The 20387-nt window shown below is 39.7% G+C and overlaps 1 protein-coding gene across 1 annotated transcript; it reads left to right on the forward strand.

Annotated features, from left to right (window-relative positions):
- The first annotated feature begins 1434 nt into the window (after positions 1-1434).
- ceacam1 (CEA cell adhesion molecule 1) lies at positions 1435-16170 on the forward strand. Its single transcript, XM_064317014.1, has 12 exons — positions 1435-1588; positions 3462-3761; positions 4135-4413; positions 4551-4814; positions 5332-5407; positions 7858-7925; positions 11606-11905; positions 12731-13009; positions 13434-13697; positions 13924-14199; positions 14289-14540; positions 15175-16170. Exons 1-12 carry the CDS (start codon positions 1534-1536, stop codon positions 15261-15263), a joined length of 2502 nt encoding a protein of 833 aa, XP_064173084.1. The 5' UTR covers positions 1435-1533; the 3' UTR covers positions 15264-16170.
- The last annotated feature ends 4217 nt before the right edge of the window (positions 16171-20387 follow it).

The following is a 20387-nucleotide window of genomic DNA, read 5'->3' on the forward strand; positions in this document are numbered from 1 at the left end:
TCAGCAGCGACTGGTGAGTTGAAAATTGGTGGGGTGCAAAACTTTCCTTTAAACTAATCATTGATCTCAACCTGTTTTCATGAGTAATTTTCCTTTATTATCAAACGTGCCATGATCGGACTAATCAAATGGCAAGTAGCCTAACACACAGTGTCTTCATACCATGTTAGGGGGATTAAATCATAAATTCAATTTATCCGTTAAAAATCCATTTTAATCACCAAGTAGTCTACACTTAACAAACAAGATACACCAGTCTGTTATCTACCGTGTTAGCTTTCAGAATAACCAGCAAAAACAAAACCTGCACTTCAGTTTTGTTTACAATCTACACATTGCAGATATTTTCCATGAATACGAGTGCGGAGAAAGAAGTGAATGTATCCACAAATAATGTTGATTAAAAATGTGCACAATTTCATATTGTAAATGAAAATAAATGTAGGCTATAAGGCCTAGGATACTTGCTAAAACTACCTATTTGGGGAGATCTAGCTATATATGATAGTATTTAATAGCCTATTTTGTGGATTAATTGTATTGACACTCAAGGAAAATCAGGGGAACATTCCGCCACTGCTTAGTGATTAAAACAGATTTTTCGAAATCACACTTAGGCTATCATTTAATCTCCCTAACACAATGCGAAGAAGCTGTGTGTCCCTTTCCAACCGATTAGTCTGATCGTTTGCATGCTTGTATGTGCACAATACATTAAAGATACAACTATTTTGAGCTGAGACATTCATTGGTTTGTACCTTTTTTCACCCACCTCCCACCGGATCTCAGGGTCCACCCACCTCCCAAATCCCAATTTAACCCCTGGATACAACAGAAATCTTTCAGTAGCTATATTGACAGTAGGACACATAATCCACAAAAGAGTGGGAGTAGGTCAGATTATGGCACATTAAAATTAGCATTAACAGCACGTATGTATCCAATATATCCACTTATATATCCAAAACATATTCAGTGTCTCGTGTTCCCTGATTTACATAACCTGCGACATATTTTCATGGTGAAATTACCCCGATAGTTACCCCACTGATCCTGGAAATTTAAATATAGAAGTTCACAAAGTGAAAAAAAAAAGTTGTGTTGTAATGGCTTCCCGTGTTTCCTTTCCTTCCAGCATTCAGGTGAAGAAGGGAAGGGGAAAATATGCAGACATTATTAATGTGATTGTAATTTTTTAAAGATTTGGAACATGAAATATAATGAATGAGACAGTTAAATTTGTCTTTAAAATGACGAAAAGTTCCGGGAGTTTCTGTGGCTTTGGTTGTTGACTGGTACTACAGACAACAGAAATACAAAAAAAACAAAAAGATTCCCTGAACCCCAGAAAAAATGACTGAAAGCACGGCTTTTCACTTCTTTGTCCACAAATTTCATTGTGTGGTTTTGTCAAATATTTACTGATAAGAGGGTTGGGCAATAAACCATTTCTGGATACGAGTTACGGGGTGCTGGATGTTGGTATTAGCGATTACGAGAGAGCTCGTGAGGCTACTTGCAACAGAGCTACAATGGAGAGAACAAGATCTGGCCAACGGCTCCTCGTTCTTCTGACCTTGTTACAAGGTAATTTTATAGTTTCATCAGTCAATGCTCCTAACTTCATGCTACTGTAATAAAACAATAGACACTACACTACAGTGATTCTAAAAGTCTGATGGGAGACCCAGTGATGGCGTGTGAGGTAGGTTGCTAGATAAGTCTGAAAAATAAACTTTTTGTGTATCGTAATCTACACTATTTACAAACACTCTGCAAACGGTTGTTTTGATGTATATCTAAAAATAAATTTCCATTACTGTCTACATTTTGACACAGAGCAAAATAAGTGTTTTAATCACCACTTGGAGAGTTCACATTAATCCAATAGGGACCATATGCTCTCTATTAGAGTAAAATGTTTTCTATCAAAGTTGTTTCACACTGAACGTATAGCTGTATTTAGAGAGGGGCACATAAAATGTGGAGACCACTGGGATGGTACTGCACAAAAATAAATGTTTTAATTTTTTAAAAGAGAGAAAATGAATGAAATTCTAAATATATTTACATTGCACCATTGCCGAGTATCAACTGCATTCTGATTCACATCCTACACTGCAGATATTGATGTAAACTGAGGTACATTTATATGGCAGTTATATGGAATTATCATGAAGCTCAGAGTTTGGACCCAAATGCAGACAAAAGAGGCACAGATTAGGCAAAAAATAAGTACTTCACTGAATGAACGAGAACCGAAACGACAAACAGAAAGGAACACGGGGCAAAAAACACTGTAGCTAGAGAACAAGGCACAAAGAACATGGAAGGCAGGCAGACGGTGCAAAGCTAACACAAAGACAACGCCAAGAATTAACCAGCGCAGGGAACTAAAAATACAGTTTGAGCAAAGCTTGTTTGAGCAAAAGTTCTGAAAACGATATGGCATGCAGAGCTCGGTCCAAAGGTGCTGCATGCCAAGTTCCGTGCATGTTGGTCCAGTCTTTCTGGAGCAGCCGTAATTTTAGAGTTTTCACAAAGTTCCAAATGGCGGAAAGTGGGTGGAGCTCATGGGTTCTTTGGGCAAGTGTATTCCTTGTGAGGAGAGTGACCTAGTTACCAAATTTTATGACCTAAAGGTCAAACAGCGTGAGGGGCTTTACAAATGTTAACCATATGGTAAATCATCTATTACACCGCAACCATATGGATGAATTGAAAGCTTCCTACAAGCACACTACTCTGAGCCAAGGTGAGTATATTGAAGTTTATCTTAACAGTGAGAACAGAAATGTTGATGGAAAGAAAATAAGAAGTTGTTTGATATAATATGATAAAATAAATAATAATAATAATAATAATAAATATATAATAATATAATAGGCAAGAGAACAGGTAGTGTGTTGCTGAATTAAGAGGAAACAAGATGGACACATCAGGTGCTGGCTCTTAAGTGAATTTACTACTATTAATGTGTTCAGTCAGGCAATCTTTTTTACCATTTAAAAAAAAATTAAAAATGAGAAACTGTATGTTTACTCATGAATGAAATATAATCAAGTTAATGCAAATCATATAGTGAATTTTTTATGCTCTGTAAAATGAGAATTCAAACGCACATACTGTACTGACAATTTGTTAAATGCCATTAGCGGGAACAAGTTGCACTTCAATGTTATCTGAAAGAGGCAAGTGTGGAGATTGGGGGTAGTTCACTTGCCCGAGAACACAGATGTCAGAAGACGGTCCTGGAGGGTCTGCTGGTTTTCAGTTTATTTCACAGCAGTTTTATGATTAAGTGATATTCACTCACTTGTTCTTGAGGCTCAGTGCTATTGACAGAAAAACACAATACTGAACTCACAGCAGATCAAGTTGTGCTCACCTGTGCAGAGACTAGCGCCAGGGGTTAAATGGCAAGAGCTGAATCACAGCGCTGGTGTCTCTCCCTCTCCAGGTCCCTGTGGCGTGGCATGCCTGGAGGTCAGGCCCTCGGTGAACCCTGCCCGTGTTGGGGATAACGTGACCTTCGACGTCTCTCCCTCGATGCCATTAACGTCTGGGGTGTGGAGTGTGGGGTCCAAAGTGCTTGTGTACTGGATCAAGGCTCAAGAAGAGTCCATGGACCGCCGAGCCTCCGTGAACACCAGCACCGGGGCTCTCTCACTGACGTCTGTGACTGTCAGTGACTCCGGAGTCTACAGTTTAAAAGTTAACAATCCTCAAAGTCTAGCTATGGCCAATCTGACTGTTCTTGGTGAGTCTTATCACTGCAAACAGAGCAACGGATATGGGGCAGCGCTGCATGCACAGTGCAGCAGGTCTCTGTGGGGTTAGGGTTAGGATTAATTGGTTATGGGGCAGTGCTGCACAGACAGCAGGTCTCTGTGGGGTTAGGGTTAGATTAATTGGTTATGGGGCAGTGCTGCACAGACAGCAGGTCTCTGTGGGGTTAGGGTTAGATTAATTGGTTATGGGCCAGTGCTGCATGGACAGCATGTCTCTGTGGGGTTAGGGTTAGGATTCATTGGTCATGGGGCAGTGCTGCATGGACAGAAGGTCTCAAATGGAATGTAACTGTATACATTATGCCACAGCTGATGTCTGTCATCTGCTTGGTTCCCTCACAGAGCCAGTCTCCAATGTGACAGTCAGCGTCTCTACATCTGATCCAGTGGAGTTCAACGACACGGTCGTTCTGACATGCTCCGCCTCCGGCTCCGCCCTCTCTTTCCAGTGGCGCAACGTAAGCTCTGACATCACAGACAGGGAACACATGAAGCTGACAGGTGACAATCGCACTCTCGTCATCTCCAATGTTACCAGATTTGACCACGGGCCATTTTACTGCTTTGTGTCCAATGGCATCGGCAATGACACCAGCGCACCACAATACCTAAACATCAGTTGTGAGTATTCACCTGTGTTACTTGTGTCTGTTTTGGGCATTCACGTCGGTGTGCATGCGTTCACTTCAGTTTTTCTAATGTCGACATAGTGTAGCATGCTACACAGTCACAATGCATTGCTGTCTGATCCTCCACAGATGGTCCCGGTGACATGATATTTACGATCGATGGATCACAAAACCGTACCTTTCCAGCCGGGTCAAACCTCACGCTGTCCTGCTCGGCTCAGTCCAGCCCCCCGGCACTGTTTGAATGGGCTTTTAATGGGAAGCTGCTTAAAAAGACTCCAGAACTGGAGCTGGAGGACGTTCAGGAGAACCAAAGTGGCAATTATACCTGCTGGGCCCATAACACCAGAACCCTGCGTGACAGCAGTTTGACAGAAGCCATCACCATAACAAGTATGTGCATAAAACCATGAAAATGATGATGAACTGACACAGTTATTTGACTGCTTTTCAGAGCTGGCAGCTATTGAACACATTCGTCTACTGTTGACAAACATTTATTTTCATTTTAATTTAATTTAATTATTAATGTAATGTAATGTAATTTAAACACATCTGTTGACAAAAACACATTTTAAAATATGGTATCTATTTATCTTTTTTTTTTGGTAAATGTATTATGTAGATATTCAATGGAATATTCCATATGGAATGCTGACTTCATTACTTAACCCATTGAAGAGTAGGCTGTTTGGAATGTTTATTTATTTATTTATTTTTAAATTTAAGTAGTTCTAAGTCAGTGGTGCAATGGCTCCTCCCACATACCAGTAGTCACGTCAGCATTAGAACGTTCACTTAAGGACATTCCGATCACACGTGAGCGATGTAAGATGCGAGTCGCATCTTAAAGGGTTAAATGGCGGAGTTGTACTGAACTGCCGTAATCTGGCTTCCCTCTCACCCGCAGGGTCTCGCTCGGAGTCGGTGCAGCCGACGGTGCGGGCTGTGGCGCTGCTCAGCTTCCTCTTGGCCGTGGTCCTTCAGTGACCTCCTCGTTCGGGGCTCCACAGAACCGGGCCAATGCTGGTGAGTACTGCAAAAAAGCCCATGGGCCGTCCCCTCAGTAATTGTAATGCCGGCCTTAGAGAGTTTCTGTGTTACAATGGCTATCCTGTTAAGATTCTTATACTTTGTTTATATGATTTTTTCCCTCCATTCCCACCGGTCTTCTTTCCTGCCTCATTTGCATCTCCATAATTATAACGAGGTGTTAATTGTTTTTTTTTTTGAAAATTTCCTGGCCAATTATGGATGTTTTAGACTCTTAATGCCATTATGTCTGAAACAGATATCGAATATGACTGTTCATCAGTCAGATCAGTTCTTGGTGCTTTAATTTTCTATAATGTGCACTAGCAAACAAGCAACACATTCACGGAAGTTTATGGAGCCGATGTTTCAACGATCCTAATTAAGAGATTGGTTGCAATGCAAGCCTGCACACCCAGGGGTCCTCCTCGTTTTTAAACATACATTATCAGTTTATAAGACTGGATAATGTTACATAAACAGCACTTGGTTTATGCACATTTCTCCACACTACAATCCCAATCCCAACGGCCCACCTGTGTTTTAAATCCAGATTCTACTTTACAGGATCTATTACGTGACATGCATATACACAACCTTTTTGCATAAAGTTGGCTTCCTTTTATCCCAAGTGTAGAGTGGAGACTGAAATGTTTTTTTATTGCATTGACTTCAACCCTATCCTATAATAGTTAAATGGAAACCCCACTCTGATATGGACATGAAGCAATTTTTCCTTGCTTTTCCAGATCCACTGGGGCCATCCACTGATTTACTCATGGAACATCATGTCAAGACATGGAGTTCTGGAACATTCCTCAACAGCCATTTACAGCCCTACACTACAGCCATTTACAGAAGAACCTCACTTCTCCTCAGCTCCAGTTTAATTTCACTAATTGCTAATTAAAGCGTATAGCAAACCTAACATACAGGAAACCTTAAATTAATTTGTGAATAGAAATCGTAACAGATTGCTTGCACAAGTTGTGCAGACCTGCAAACTGTCGGATGAACACATTTCAGAGTTAATATTTTAATTTCAGAAGTGAGCAGCGCTTGTACTGTTGTATTGCGATTGCTATGGTCTCTAAGCTTTGAAACAATTGTTTTAGCCTGGAAATTTTTATTGATGTGTATTTTTAAAAACGTATTTGATGAATGTCACTTGCGCGACACAGAATGCTAATATCTCCAAAAACATAATCCTCTAAAACAAAAAAATGTACATACAAGGTTTTTGCATGACAGCATTACATTTACATTACATTTATTTGGCTGGCGCTTTTATCTAAAGCGACGTACAATAAGTGCATACCAAAGGTCACTGGAACAACTACAAAACACAGGTCTGATCCAATGACATTAGTTTTTGTGTTCTGTTTACTTACTAGCACCTGCAAAACTGTAGCCTGGGTCAAATATAACCAGGATATTATTGGGATTTTAAACCAATGAAGAATTAAAAATTCGCCAGAAATACTTCATATAAATATTATCTCAATTCCAAACAATACAAACAATATGTATGATTAATGGTTGCCATTTACCCATGCTAGATTGCATTTAAAAATGAAAGCGTCACTCATTTTTTTAATAAAGATGTGAACACAATTTCTTTTGTGAAGTGCTAGAAAAGTATTTGTGGTGTTTTGAATTTGATACAGTATGGGAGTTTATTAACTTCATATACATCTAAACAAGACCAGGTTAAAGCCTAGTATATGGCTGGACACACGTGATCCGGCCAACCAATGGTGTATCTTCATAACTCAGCCGACCAATGGTGTAACTTCATCAATCACTCAGTCAGTCAAAGACATTCACTTTTGTACGGCTGGCCCCGCTGTTGCGGTCCAGCCAAAAACATCTGAAATGTTTATGAATTTGACACAGGTCTGGAATATTGTTCTGGACATTTACACTTATATTTTCTAATAAATTCGGTAAAGACAATTCCATACCCATTTGAGTGTTTCTATTTTATTTAAATCAGTAAATCAACATCAATATATCAACATTGTTCTCCTCAATCCTCACTGGAACCAAAGCATTAAAATAGCATGCTAAAACATGATGATTGCTTTCATTATTATTATTATATTGCTATCATCATTATTATTACTAGTAGTAGTAGTAGTAGTAATAGTGATAGTAATAGTAATAGTAATAATGCATCTTTGAACAATACAATGGGAAAAAGCTAACAGCAGTGTGCTGGTCAGCCCTGTGGTGCTGTTTCTCGCTTATTTATTTGCATCATCTTATTACCTGGCAACCGAAGGGATGGAGCCAGGTGTTCTTATTTGATGTTTGCACTGGGCTGACTGTTTGAGACCTATAGGGAGTGTCCTAATCATTGCTCAGGTTATTGCACAACTGAATTTCTCCATAACTTTCACAGTCTGTCTGGTTTCACCCAGCCCATCAAAACTCCCGAGTGGCAGTTTCATGTGCCTCCTGTGCTTGCAGGTTTCATTCCAGGCAGGCCACTGCTGTAGCTGTAAGAAATGTCATTAATGGGAGTTGCTTTAGTTAGTATTCAGAAGTATGAATGGATCAGAAAGTAAGCTGAATGTGGTGCCCGTGTGTCTGCTGAGTGCATCTTATGGTAGGTATCACTGAGAAGAAAGGTCAAAGTACTTCTGTCCTTTCTTCTGAGTGGTAAATATTACAATTTTACCACTGTGTCAAGAATTATTATGCCGCGACTTGTGTTACAGTAATATGTTCTACCCTCTTGAGACCCTTGAGACCATGTTTTTTTATTTGTCCTTGCTGTTTGTAACTAGTAGCACCAGATAACTATGGAAACTAAGCAATGTCTTTGAACAGGAAGTAGTTTTTGAAAAAAAAAAGTCCTTCTAGACATCGAGTCAATATTCACATAAAATTATAAAATTAATATATGATATAAAATATTATTTATATTAATTATAATTAATGCAATTACATAGACTTCTACTGAAAAACAGAAGAAAGTCACCAGTGTGTATCAAACAGACTATTCCATTGTTTAAGCCCTGCATTACATACAAAACTGATGTCTGATGCAGCAGTGAATTTTAGAATATTTCTCTGTATTTGTAAATGATATATCTATCGCGCCACCATAGGGTTGGATTGGGCTATGCCTTCAGGACTGGAGTCTTGATCCTACTGTCGGTGCCCATACCAAGTTCTGAAACAGTTTGGATTGTTAGCATTTTTCTGATAAGCCCACTGCAAATTCATTGCATCATCAGTCAATCATATTTTGACGTAAGTACAAAAACATAATGCCTGTATAAATGTATGTGAGTTGAGGCAAAATACAAAATTGTGTGCAAATTCGTCAATTTTTGTAGGAGGCGGATCATTGTAAGTGGTTTCAGAAAATTCGATGGTGGAAAATCAAATATGTTAGTCTCTGTGAGTTTGTTTTGGAGTGCATTATATTTGTTCCACACCTATGTGTACCCATAACCAACCAACCAGCAAAACCATCATTTGGTGATTCTAAAAATATATTTCTCAACTTTCAGCAATGTCACTCTATTGCTATATTTGATTATGTATTAATAACCCTTCCAATTTAATTGCCAATGACCAAAAGCTTCCAGAACTGAAATATGACTTGTTATTTATCATAATACATATAATTCTGAGCAAATTTGTTATGTAGCTCATACTGGGTGACATACAAAATGCATTGGAGGTACACACTCATACTGAATGTGCAGAAAAATAATTTTGATCACCCAACCCACTTGATAAACAAGATCAAAAGGCATGTTAAATTGTTATGGTGTGTGCGTGTGTGTGTGAAATCTCACGATTGTGAGAAATTAGACAATAAAACTAAGGACATGAATATAAGCACTCAATCAAATTGTATCTTAAATAGTAGCTTATGCAAACAAGCATGACTCAGTGGTTATTTATAAAATTCCACTTTGACTTGGGTATGATCATCCCTAGGTAAAGTTTATACTACTGTAGACGTAAGTTAATTATTATCTTATTTCCTGTGTTGAAATGCATTTTATTACTCAAGCATTAGAGACTCTCTGTATACATTCCTGTGATGTCCCAGCCCTAAATATTCAAATGTTCCACCTGACAAATGACAAAATATGTATTTGATTATTTTTTCAGATTACATGCATTTTCATGAAACTCAATCAAAGATATATTTTAGGCATATACTGAGGCACTCTTACCCAGAAATGCTTTCAAGTAACTACCACCACCCCTCCACAACACCCCCCCCCCCCCCCCCGCGCCCGCACGCACACACACAGGTATAAATGAGATCATGAGACCAGTAATCCGCGAGTCTTAGAAACTGATTATATAGTGTGAAACAACTGGCTGCTCTTTTCATAAAGTCCAGTCTTTGGGCCTAGATAGATGTTATGTCTCAGGGGTTCCGTCTTAAATGTCTTCCAAAGATGCATCTACATCCACTAATAGTGAAAATAAAGAACCTGTAGACAATCCACATTCACCAATGTGTGCCTCAGCTTGCTTTAATAATTGCCTTTTTGAACGCTGTCCTGTCTTGCATAGAGGTCATTTCTTGGGGTTGGGTGTAAGGTTGTGAAATACTGCCCACGTGAAAAGAGGGGTTTATACAGCCTGCACAATAACCACTACGTGCTGATCAGTACAAAAGCATTTCAGGTGCGGCAGGTCACAGGTGCTCATTATAAGCAGAACATACCTACTCTGCCCCTTCAGAACTTTGATTCTCCTGGAGCAAACACACAGCTGAATAGAGGCATTAGCATAGTTTATCAGCATGTAGGCTAAGGGTTATACATATATCATAGCACTAGCACACAAACATGTCCCCAGGTTTGTTGTACGTTCTCTGAATGGTTGATAACTTTGCGCACAAATGGTTTTCAGTAATAGTTACAATGCTGACTGTGGCACCGGGAAAATGTGCAAGTGTGTAAAATTACAGGTACTCAGACTAGCTTGAGTCTGAGGTTATATGGAGATGCCTCGCCTGCATGGAAACAGTAATGCTCGAGCCTGGTCTCTATTAAAAATAACCGTCAACATTGAGGATCAGGAGAAAATCTATGTGTAAACACAAATGAAGGCTTTTATCACCACTGCACTGGCAAGGTTTGGATTGGGAGGGCAGAAAATGGCGAACAGAACACTGTTCAACAATCTTCCTGTAAAACAGTGTGGAAATCATCATTGAAGTAATGTGAACACACCTTTGTGTGTCTTTAAAAAAAAACAAAGGGGAGAAATAGAATAGAATGAATCACAGGGTGTGAACGTGAGGATGGGGGGAGCAAACCCTTTACCGTCACCTGAATGCTGAACCATTACATGACTTGAACAAATATTTGCTGGTACAAATGGATCATGACTGTTTTGTTCAATTTCACTCTTTACTGGAAGGTGGCAGGAAGATATCCTCATGTATAAAACCCTTTCAGGCTATTTCTAGGTTTAGCATCAAGGATGGAGTATACTGTGGGGGGAGTTCTGGTCTTACTGTTGCTGATTTCTTCTAAAGGTAACTAGACATTTATATTCTCTATACTGTACTACAGAGGAAGTATGTTAATTTGCTTGAAAAACACAAACCAATCTAGGTTTTTCTGATGCAGACATCGGATCTCTGTTTTAAAATTTTTGTTTATTTGAGGTAGTGAGAGGTGTGACAGCAAATTATAGAAAACATATTGAAGAATTATTGTTAAACATTTCCATATGTTGAAATAAACCTATTAAGAATCATTAATTTGTGTTCTGTAATGCACTCACTAATTCAACATGTTTTATCATACATTTGTCTGAGAATATTAATATTAATGTTTTATATGCTCATACCACAACTGTCTGTAAAGCTCACTTACCAGCTGTAACATTAAGTGGTAAAATTTAACAGTCCCACAACAGGTTATTGGTTTTTTTTTTCAAATTCGGGATTTGTTAATGTCGGGTTAACTAGGATAAATGTGTCTCATTTATTTAATACAACTTATTTAGTTTATTTAACTTATCTTAAACTGATAGAAAGTGTACAGGCTATATGCGTGTAATTATGGATTACATTCTGGAGGCCTAAAACTCAATTTGCTTTCAACAAACATACTATACATGGACACAGCCAATGTACTGTCATGCCTCCTTTATTTCAGGCTTCTCTGCTCTTGAAGTGAGGATCTCCAAGAACCCTGTCTCAGTAGGAGAAAACGTGACCCTAGAGCTCATTCCTCCAACGGCTGTACAAAGTGGGCTCTGGTTACACGACAGTGAATCCATAGTCGTTGCGATTCAGGGAGCTGTTGTAGTGACTGAGGGGTATCGTGACAGAATTACGTTTGATGCTAAGACCTGGGCACTGTCACTGAGAAATGTCACTCTGGCAGATAATGGAAGTTATACCATGCAAGGTATAACCCCATCATTTCTTGTCAAAACAACTTTGTACGTGCTGGGTAAGTAACAAATGCCAGACTCTCAATAATTCCCTTCTTATGCAATACCTTGGAATAAATTATAACAACATCCTTGACAGTGACTCAACATATGTTCAGCTCATAATATTCAATTAATTCCTCACAATTCCCTCTTTATTACAAATCCTTACATTGAATAAAAGGAATTCAAACTAGAAAGTCAGTGAACTTGAATGCAATTCAATATCCAAAGCAATTATTCTGCTGCTTGAATTGGGAGTTGAATTGGGAGTTTTAAAAAATGGGTCAGATTGGGTCCAACAAATTAATTATCAAAATTAATATTACATTTATTATTCTGTTTTATATTGTTGTACATAACTGAAAGGGTAGCATGTTTTTGCTGAGCTTTACTCACTTACTCACTTTTTTTTTTTTTATTGTTTTAGTTTTACTTGCATTTTGTCTTTCAAAGAGCATTGCATGGCATTTTATTGTAATGAAATGTGCTATATAAATAAAGTTTGATTGATTGATTTAACTTAAAGGGTACTACTTTTGCCCATAATCCAGAAGCTTTTTCTCATAAATGAAGCAGCCAGATGAATTATTATGTCATCACAGTGTAGTTCAAAAACGGGCTGGTCATGTCTGATTTTGGAACTGAACTAGAGTATTGCTGAATGAATACCTTAAGGGGTCAGTGCCTTTTCTTGATTTCCAGCTTTGTGCAGATATGTAATGCAATATCATTTTGCAATGATTTAAGTAGCAAGGTTGCAGGAATATATGAAATATGCATAAACTGAATAGACTGCTAATTTGTACATTTCTGTTTGCCCCCCCCTAAAATACAACCACCAGAGCCAGTCTCCAATGTGACAGTCAGAGCCAACGCAACTGACTTAGTGGAACTGAATGACACTGTCAGCCTGACATGCTCCGCCTCCGGCTCCTCCCTCTTTTACCGGTGGCATAATGGCAGTTCTGACATCACAGCCAGTGAGCTTGTTCATCTGAGTGATGGCAACAGCACTCTCACCATATCCAGAGTTCTGAGGTCCGACAGTGGACCTCTGTACTGCAGCGTGTCCAACAGCATCAGTAATGGCACCAGTCAGGCTGTCTTCCTCAACATCAGCTGTGAGTTTCTTATCCAGGTTCACCAAACCGCAAATGTGTATTTATGAAAACTTTATTTAACCAGGTTATCCCACTGAGACAAATTAACCTCTTATACATGCCAGATTTGTTCCAAGATAGCAGCAAATAAGCATCAATTTTCACCAAATAGCAATTGCATTGAAAGAGAAAAATAATGGCACTAGTCTATTATTAATAGTTGTATTATCAAATAAGTGGGAAATGCTGAAAGCTTCTGCAAAACCTATTAATTTATTTTCAGTTTAAAAGCAAATACTGGCATGGCATATTCACATTCTCAGCATGTACAGTAGCAGTCTTCGTCTAGCTGGTTAAATCAGACAGGTCCAGCTTTTTCGTCACTAACCATGCATGGTTTTGTGCTGTTCAAATAACAATTTGGATGCGTTTCCTTCTTTCCCAGATGGTCCCGATAATGTAGAAATATCGGGAAACCCCCATGAGACAGTCTACAGGGCAGGGTCGGATATCATGCTGTCCTGCCTTGCTCAGTCAAAGCCTGCAGCCGATTATCTCTGGGCCTTTGAGGGAACACTGCTTCAAAATAGAGGCCCAGAGCTTAGACTGAACAACGTCCATCAGAATCAGAGCGGGAACTACTCCTGCTGGGCCCACAACAGCGTGACCCTCAGGTACTCCAGCAGGACCACACTGATAACTGTTGTAGGTAAGAAAGTGCTCACTTTGAAATTGACATGGCTATAGTAAGCAAAAGTAAGCCTCTCTGGAATACCACCAATACAGAATCAGCCTTTCAGACTGAGGTGTGAGGTGACCGGCTCCATTCAATAGCTGAGTGATGGTTGGCCCCAATACACAAATAACGGGAAGGTGTTCACTGACAACAAAAAAATCAGTTTCCTAAAAATGTATAATCCTTCTTTTGTTCACAGCTCCAATAACCAGTGTGCTGGTAAATTCCAATGGAGGATTGCCCATAGATGAAAAGCCATTCACTCTTGTGTGCAAAGTCAATGAAAAAGCAGACCTCATTCAGTGGCTGAGGAATGGTTTGCGGCTGTTAGCAGATAACAGAACAGCCCTCTCTGCAGACAACAGCTCGGTTACTTTCACCCCAGTCCAGCGCTCCGATGATGGAAGCTATCAGTGTGTGGCTCACAATGCAGTGAGCAATGGAACCAGCCCTGGATTCCAACTGCTGGTCAACTGTGAGTATTCTGTGGACCTGTCTGTGAACTGTGAGTCTGTGCTGAAGTAATGGAGCGCTGATGTGTTACCTCCATTTTCTATGTTACAGACGGGCCAGAGCAGCCCGTCATCACTGGACCAGACGTAGCAAAAACCGGATCAAGTGTGACCTTCACCTGCAGTGCCTCGTCTCTGCCAACCTCTCAGTACAGCTGGTACTTCAATGGCACACGGGTCACAAACGGCTCTGAGTATGTGACTGCCCCACTGACTTTAGCCAATCAGGGAACGTATACCTGTGAGGCCTTCAACCCTGTAACTGGGAGGAACAGCACAGCTGCGAGAGAGCTGAAGGTTCAACGTGAGTCCGATCCTTTTACATTCCGTCCACAAATATTTTAGGCGTTATCCTGGAGAGACTGAGTTAAATCTACTGTAATTGGACATTATTCAAACAAATGTTGGTTGCCAACTGCATTATGATGGTGGGAGTAAAGGGGATGTAAGTTTATTTTTGGACATCCTATATATTTACATATATATATACTGGATAAGACCTGAAGTTTTGTCTTCTTCCCTTCCCTTCTTCCAACTGAAAATATTGTTGTTTGGGTGAAAATTGCATGTGTACAAGGGAAAGAGCACAGTAACATCAACCCTCCTGGGTGGATAATTCCATTAATGCTGTTCACAGGGTAAAGCCTACCCTGAATTTAACAGTCGTAAAACCCCGAGTGAAATTTTTTTCAGCATAAAATATGATAACCTTTCCGAGTGACTCTACCATTAGAAGAGCTTATGCATTGCTATTTTTGATGTGTTTATTTAAGCAATACACTATCAGGGTAGAGAGATAGTCTTATGAGCCTTGTTAACCCTGCACTTATGAAATAGGAAGTCATAAGTCCATCACACATCTATTACACATCTATTGCATGCAAAATATGAAGACAACACTATATGAAGGTTCCACTTCTTTTTTTCTACCTTCCCAGCATCCTCTGCTGTGCTGTCCAAAGGAAGCCTGTTCCTTGCTGCCCTGGGTGTCTCCCTCCTACAGCTGACCAACTGGCTGTCGTGCTGAGACCTTCGGGGTTCCTCTGCTGTTTAGCATAGTCTCCCATCTCTAGCCGTACATTTTCATTGCATACAGGACACGCCGGTGTGAATTAGGGAACAAGAAAGGGAATAATGAATAATGAAAGAAATGAGCGTGTGCTGAGATGTAGCTGTGGAGGTTCAAACCCCCTCCCTCCCAAAAAATAAAATAAAAATTCAGGAGATGCATGTAAAATATGAAGTCGATCATAAACTAAGAACGTAAACCACCCGCCTGCCCCCCCGCCCACCTTTAGTTGTAAAGCTGGTGAATTACCTGTGAGAGCTCCAAGCAAAACTACTGCAGGCTGCAGCCGGAAGGTATTGGCTGGTCAGCAGGGGGCACTCTTTCCCACAAATGTGAAGTCCAACGCCCAAGTAAGGTGATATTAGTGGAACTTACTGGATTTTCAACTACTTGGTTGTACAACTCATTGGATTTCAAGGCAAAATCTGTTCCAAAAATAAATTTTACTGCCATATATATATATATCATTTTCTATGCAGAAGCACACCCCTTTCCAGCTGACATCAAACCATTTGTCTGTTTATGAAACTGTTTATAGTGTCGTGGCAAACATTGCTTTAAATGCAAAATTTGGTTTTGTGTTAGATTTAGTTTACTTTGGTACATAAATGATTTTGTCAACATATAGCTATTGTTTCTACAGCTTTGCTTATTGTTTTATCTTTTTCTGTTTTCACTGTTATTTATGAATATGCCAATATCATTTTTTTTTTAATTCAACAGCTACATTTAATTAAGCTTTCTTTCTCATCCAGACAATAAGAACACAAGAAATATGTTGAATTAAGTGCAACACACAAGGTTGCATACAATTTTATCATGGATTACTGTTTTATACTGTCATTAAAATTTCTATTAACATTTATCCTCTCATTTGTAGGCATGGTGTTGATTTTCTAGATAGAAAATTTACAACTAGTTAAATGAAATTTGTGAAATAGCTTAATTCCACAGCTGTAATACTGAGAGTTAAAGAAACATTTCAGGCAAAATGTCTGTTTATATATTTCTCTTTTGGAAGAATTCAGCTTTAACAAGGGGAGAACCATCACTTGTATTCAAGCATGACTGGAGCATGTGTTGCTGTCTAAAATGTATTGGTTTCTGAAAACAGAGAAAAGTGGCAAAGCAGGTGCCATTACACTGTATATGAATATCGACCCCTTACTGGAAAAAATGCCAAGCATGTGTAATTATGAGGTTATTCACATAGGGTTTGGGTTGGACAGTTATTAGCCTGCTAGCTAAAGCACCGCAAGCAAAGCAGTTAGCCAAAGGAAGGGAACAGTAGAGAGGCCTGCACGAGAGGCCCAGCAGTTAGTTAGCAACGGAATTTTAAACCACGAAATAGTCAGTTATCGGATGATTGACAGATCTTAATTGTAGCTCAGGCGTTCCCTTTTGCTTCTGTGGAAATTGCATTTGGAGATAGACGGCATACACCATCGTGAAGACCAGAGAAATAAGCATGGCCGAAAAATAATTAATCTTTAAGATGACAGAAAAATTATTTAAGAAGGATTGCGCAAAAACGGATTATATCAAGTACAGCAGTTTGGGCAGTCTTGAAAAAGAAAAACCACTGAATTGATGGACTCAGAAATAAACGCAGTACAGGCTGGCCAAGGAAAATAACTGCAATTAATGACAGAAAAATCCCAAGAGCTGTGAAGAAATATCCTAAAACGACAGTCAGTGATGTCACCAGCAGTCTCCAGAGGGCAGGTGTGAAAATATAAGAAGCCACTGTATGCAGAAGATTTTGAGAGCAGAATTACTGTACAGAGGTTATGCTACAACGAGCAGACCTCTCATCAGCAGCAAGAATCAAAAGGCCAGATTAGAATTTTTCAGAAATGCAGAGACGAGCCAGAGGAGTTGTAGAAACAGGTTTTATGGACAGATGAGACCAAAATAAGCCTTCATCAAAGTGATGGAAAGCCAAAATTGTGGAGTGACCTGCAAACACCCTGCCTATGCAAACAGAACACTCGGCAGTGGGAAGAAGCAGAAGGTTTTTGACTGGCCAAGTCAGTCAGATGAATGATTTACAGTAAATCCAAAATGAGCATGCATTTTACTTGCTGAAATGGAGTCTGAAGACAGAAACAACCCGAAACAGAGATAATGAAAGTGGCTGCAGTGAAGGCCTGGAAAGGGCATGAAACGACAGGAGATGTCAGTGGGTCGTAGACTTGATGCAGTTATTGCGTTGAAGGGCTATGCAACCAAATATTAGACGTTATTGCTGTGGTTTACTTGGAAGTCGATCGAAATATCGCATGATTAACACGAGCTGGATCTTCTGACAAGGAAACATTGCTCCAGTTGCATAGATACTGTCTATTGACAGCGATGTTGAATTCATCGTGTGCCACAAAAAGTAGCAAATTTTTCCTGCTTGTGAAACCGTTTTTAAATTTACATGTCGCTGACAGAAAAGGAAATTATTTTCTCTTAGACATGTTCTCCTGTCATGTCCAAGGAAATGATTGTGCGTTTGTGTGTGCGTGCGTGTGTGCATGCGTGTGTGTGTGTGTATGTTTGTGTATGTGTTTACCTGAGTACTTAATGGATTGAATTTAAGCAAACACTGACATTGGATATAATAACAGACTGTTCTCAGGAAATATTTAAAGCATCTCTACACACATGCCTTCTGTAAAGTGATCCAAGTCTAATCCCTGCCAACAAAGAGAAACTTGTAAGTTCAGTATACTTTATGCTTTCTTTGGAAGTAAGTGGTAATCTGGTAATTTCCCGTAGTTCCCTCCCTAGGCACACAGTAGCAAAACTCACACCTGTTTGATCACGATAACAGAATAATTTGTGAATATCAGAGTCATCTTGTAAGCCAGTATGCACAACAGATGACAGATGACACTGTCAGTTAGAGCTGGCCAAACAAGTGGCTGTCTTTGGCCAAAGAAAAGGTGGGAGACACAGGGTTAGGACATATTTAAACACAATCTGCCCCTGGGGGTGAAAGAGTTCGAACGGAGCGTGAAGCAGATACAGTACGAGAATGGTCATCCTGTTGGTCCACTGCTTGCTGGGCAGAAGTCTAGCTAAGCACACTAAAAGTTTTCCAACAGAGTAATGCTAAAGTGGTACCCTGCATCATTTTGAGTAAATCATTTTCAGGCCTTTCAAAATCATAAATATAACTGCTTTTACTTGTGTACAAAGCCACACCAGAAGTGGTTACAGATAATCTTTGGTCTGTAAATGCAGTATCATGTGTTTTAAGCAAGCCACACCTGGAGGAAACCCACACGGACAAGGGGCGAACATGAAAACTCCACACAGAAAGGCCCAGGCAGGATTCAAACCCAGGACCTACTTGCGGTGAGGCGACAGTATATTTGGATGTTAATTGATTCAATGTATCATGCAGTGCACCTGTGTGGAAGCATCTTCATTATGTTTCTCCACTCAGGTTTTTTAGTTTTTTAGTTTGTCACCTATCTATATGTGAATTCAGCTATTTTAAACTGTCAATTAAAAAAAAAAAATTCTATTGGGAGTTAAGCTGCATGTTAAATTTTTTTTCCCTCAATGTTTTGCCACTCTAATGTGGAATATTTAAATACACCTGTAGGCCAATTCCATCCCCGAGACACCTTTGTCACTTCTAGAAGGTATACACAAGCAAGCATATCCTTACAAACATCACTGTCCCACCTGCCTCAACGGGACATGTCACTTAGGAGGCCCAATTTCAACATTTTAACCCTAAATTTAATAACGCATTCAATGAAACTTGAGTACAAGACTGTGGCAAACACGCCTGCCACAGGCCACCGAAGTGGCTTTCCTAGGGGCCCTCCAGCACAGAGACACAGGGAGAAGATGTTCAAATAGTCCACATTTATTTACAAGTGTTTGGTAAGATGTTACCGCCAAGGACCAGATGTAAAATACTGTCATGACAGAGAGGCTCCCTTGTGTGGGTGGGGATGGCAGATTTAACCTGTGCGCACTGATTACCTCACTACGCACAGGTGCAGCCACCCCTGTTCCTGGGCCCAATTATCCTGGCCATTTATCTAATTCATAACCAATTATCTAACTAGCCAGGTCTAATTAGCTTGACCCAGGGCAGGTGTGGCTGCTTAAACCAGCCATCCCCACACCACAAAGACTAACTAGAGATAACAAGTTGGGGAAATATGAGCATATTCTAGAGTGCACATGTAGATTAGCAGAGTTTCTACAGCTAGTAATGCACAGCCATTGAGCTGTCCTGCTCATGAGTCCATCCCCGTCTCAACAGAGATGGCATCAGTGCCAGTCAATCAGCAGGAACGGGGTGGACCCACCTGAGCATGTGCGGCAAGAGCAAGCATGTGAGCTATGACTTGGGACACCTAATGTACCATCTAAGAACTTTGTGACATAATCCCCACGGTAAAGCAAAATAAATGTTTCCTTATCATGTGCATCCTTAAATACCTCTATGAACCTTATTTTCGATACATAGTGCCTACTGAATCACATGGTACAGTAACATTGTTGCAGATACACCACCAGCTGTGGGTGGTATAAGATATAACTGATAAGAGCTCTAGCAAATAGAATTCTCAGAATATGGTGACTCTGCGGTTTGTTTTTCCAAGCTACACCCTCCGTCTTCAATGTTTACACATGCATTCCATTCTATCAACTCTTGAAGATTGAATAACTTCTGCACATTAGGTCTCCTTGGTTTTAATGGGGTCATCTGTCGTTATGAATTCAGCTTTTCAAACATTTCTCATACAGACAATTAAAGCTTTGGTCTTGTTCGTTTACACCTTTCTGCCTCTTTCCCCTGTAATTAGGCTGATCTGTCTTCATAGTGTCACAAGGGTGGGGAGATACCAACCCCTTTCTCAACAATTGAAACCGTGTCTGAGCCAAACTCTTGACTCTCATTTGCAGGTATAGTCTTGATTTTCTAGATAGATAGAAAAAATGAGTCAAATGGAAGTTGCAAAATAGCCATAACTGTATAGCCGCAATACCAAGAAATAATAAAACGTATAAGGTGAAATAGCTTATTTGTGTGTCTATAGTCTTTTGAAGAATTAAGCTATTTAT

Source organism: Anguilla rostrata, chromosome 1 (genome assembly GCF_018555375.3).
Source record: "Anguilla rostrata isolate EN2019 chromosome 1, ASM1855537v3, whole genome shotgun sequence".
NCBI lineage: Eukaryota > Metazoa > Chordata > Actinopteri > Anguilliformes > Anguillidae > Anguilla > Anguilla rostrata.